This window comes from Neophocaena asiaeorientalis, unplaced genomic scaffold (assembly GCF_003031525.2).
Source record: "Neophocaena asiaeorientalis asiaeorientalis breed wild unplaced genomic scaffold, Neophocaena_asiaeorientalis_V1.1 scaffold86, whole genome shotgun sequence".
Classification (NCBI taxonomy): Eukaryota; Metazoa; Chordata; class Mammalia; order Artiodactyla; family Phocoenidae; genus Neophocaena; species Neophocaena asiaeorientalis.
Genome location: NW_020175039.1, coordinates 7,472,800 through 7,474,738, shown reverse-complemented (window position 1 = coordinate 7,474,738; position 1,939 = coordinate 7,472,800). Strand labels below are relative to the sequence as shown.

Sequence of the window (1,939 nt, the reverse complement as noted above, 5' to 3'; positions counted from 1 at the left end):
ACGGCTATTGAGTATTTGAATTTTGGCTAGTTCAAACTGAAATGTGCTGTAAGCATAAAATACACCTCAGAGCTCGAGGATTTAGTACGAAAAAAAGGAGTGTTAAATCTCTCACTAATAATTTTTAATGTTGACTACACCTTGAAATGATACTTTGAACAAATTAAGTTAAATAAAGTATATATTAAAATGGGTTTCATCTATTTCTTTTTACTATATTTTAAAGTGACTACTAGAAAATTGAAAATTTCCCATGTGCTCACGTTTGTGGTTTGCAATAGATTTTTATCGGACAGCATCACACTAGAGTATCTCTACTCTGCAGATGCTCAGACTCTAGTGGGTGAGACCAACAGAAACAAATGTTACTGAGCTGGCCCAGTATGCCAGGGCACACAGAGGAGGAGTGACCGGCTGCCTCCTCATGCCTGTCTCTTAGTTCTGTCAGATCTGCACTAGACACAGCTCTAGTGATTTCCAGAAGTCCAGCTCTGTCTCTTTCACTCCTCTGCCCAAATATGGATGCTGCACCCCCCTGCTCAATTAAATGAAGCCAAATCTCCACACAAGTCAACTGGATTTCCTGCCGGTCCTCCCCCTGGCCCCAAGCCTCCGCTGGCCAAAGTGGACTTCCTCTCTCCAACCTCGCTTTCCCATTTCCAGGTCCTTAGCTGGTCCCCCTGCTCAGGATGCCCTTGCTATGCCTGCATTTCCCCTGGTAGAATTCCAAGCTTCAATTTCAATTCTGACCTACCCGTGCAATGCCCATCACCTTACCATCTAAATATTTCTCCTCCTCAAAGCCTCTGACAACCAGTTATTTGTTCATTTCACCAAACTCTCACCCATAACATAGCTAGTTCCTTAAAGTCAGGAACTTGCCTTCCTGGGGCATCTAGCTCACCTTCAGGGCCAGGTGGCCACTTGGTAAGTTGCTGTTCAGTAGAATCAAATGGCTCTCAGTTTTAAAGTTAGAAAGAGCTGGAGTGGAGGGCCCTGGTGGGGGAAGGGTGGCACGGAGGTGTTGAGAAATTATACTTGGGCTGGAGGTAGATTAATGGTCCAACCCCCACCAAGAGAGTCTCTTTGACAAGGAGCTTTGTTAGGGTCACAGGAGGTGGGTGATGATTAAAGTGGGGTCCAGCCTGGAATTTCCTGGAGCTGGGGACAGCTTGGATCAAAGAATCGATCTGAACAATGAAGGGAGGCCATTCTTGGCCATCTGCATTTATTGGAGAGAGCTCTAAATGACCTTACCCCAGGACATTCTCCTACACCTGGAAAGCTGATCTGACGTAAGACCCCCTGAAGCAGGGTGTTCTGTCCTGCAGCAAATGCCTCGAGATCTGTGGGTGGAGGCCCAGGTCCCCAAGGGACTATTTGTGGGGGGAGGTGGAGCAGAGTAGGCGGAGAGGAAGGGAGGCTTCTTAGTGTCCAGAAATTGCGTTTCAGGTACTTATATGTTACCAAAAGCTTGCAGGGTTGGGAAACTGAAATGGTCCCTAAGAGGGGCTGTTCGGGGTAGGCTGATCTAGAGGATGTGAACAGCCTCCTGATTCCTAAGTCACTGTCCCAAGCAACACGACAGCAGTGGGACCCGAGGATGGAGGGAATTGCTGGGAGGGGACTGAAATCTACTTGAAGGTCACGTCTGCCGTCCTTTGCATTCCCTCCAGCGGTGAGCCCAGCGCCGGCCACATGTGAAGCGCGCAAACGAAGCCTTTCCGAATTGAACCGAAAACAGGAGACAAAAGCACCCACTCTTGTCCACTCCCGCGCCAATCTTACCCAAACCCCCAAGTTATTCTCATCCTCCAGGAGTCAGGGAGCCCGGGGTAGATGGGTGTGGAGGGAGAGAGGCCAGGGGGTGTAGGGGACCCACGCAGCATGCAAGGAAGCGGAGATGGGCGAGTGGGCGTGCGCGCACGCAGAGGCCCGC

The 1,939-nt window shown here is 49.5% G+C and overlaps 1 protein-coding gene across 1 annotated transcript in view; it reads left to right on the top strand.

Annotated features, from left to right (window-relative positions):
• Positions 1–1,887: 1,887 nt before the first annotated feature.
• LOC112411829 (insulin-like growth factor-binding protein 2) overlaps positions 1,888–1,939 on the top strand; it is a 21,693-nt gene continuing 21,641 nt past the window's right edge. The window contains exon 1 of the mRNA XM_024763146.1: positions 1,888–1,911. Coding sequence (XP_024618914.1) covers positions 1,888–1,911 — 24 coding nt within the window. The remainder of the gene's footprint in view (positions 1,912–1,939) is intronic.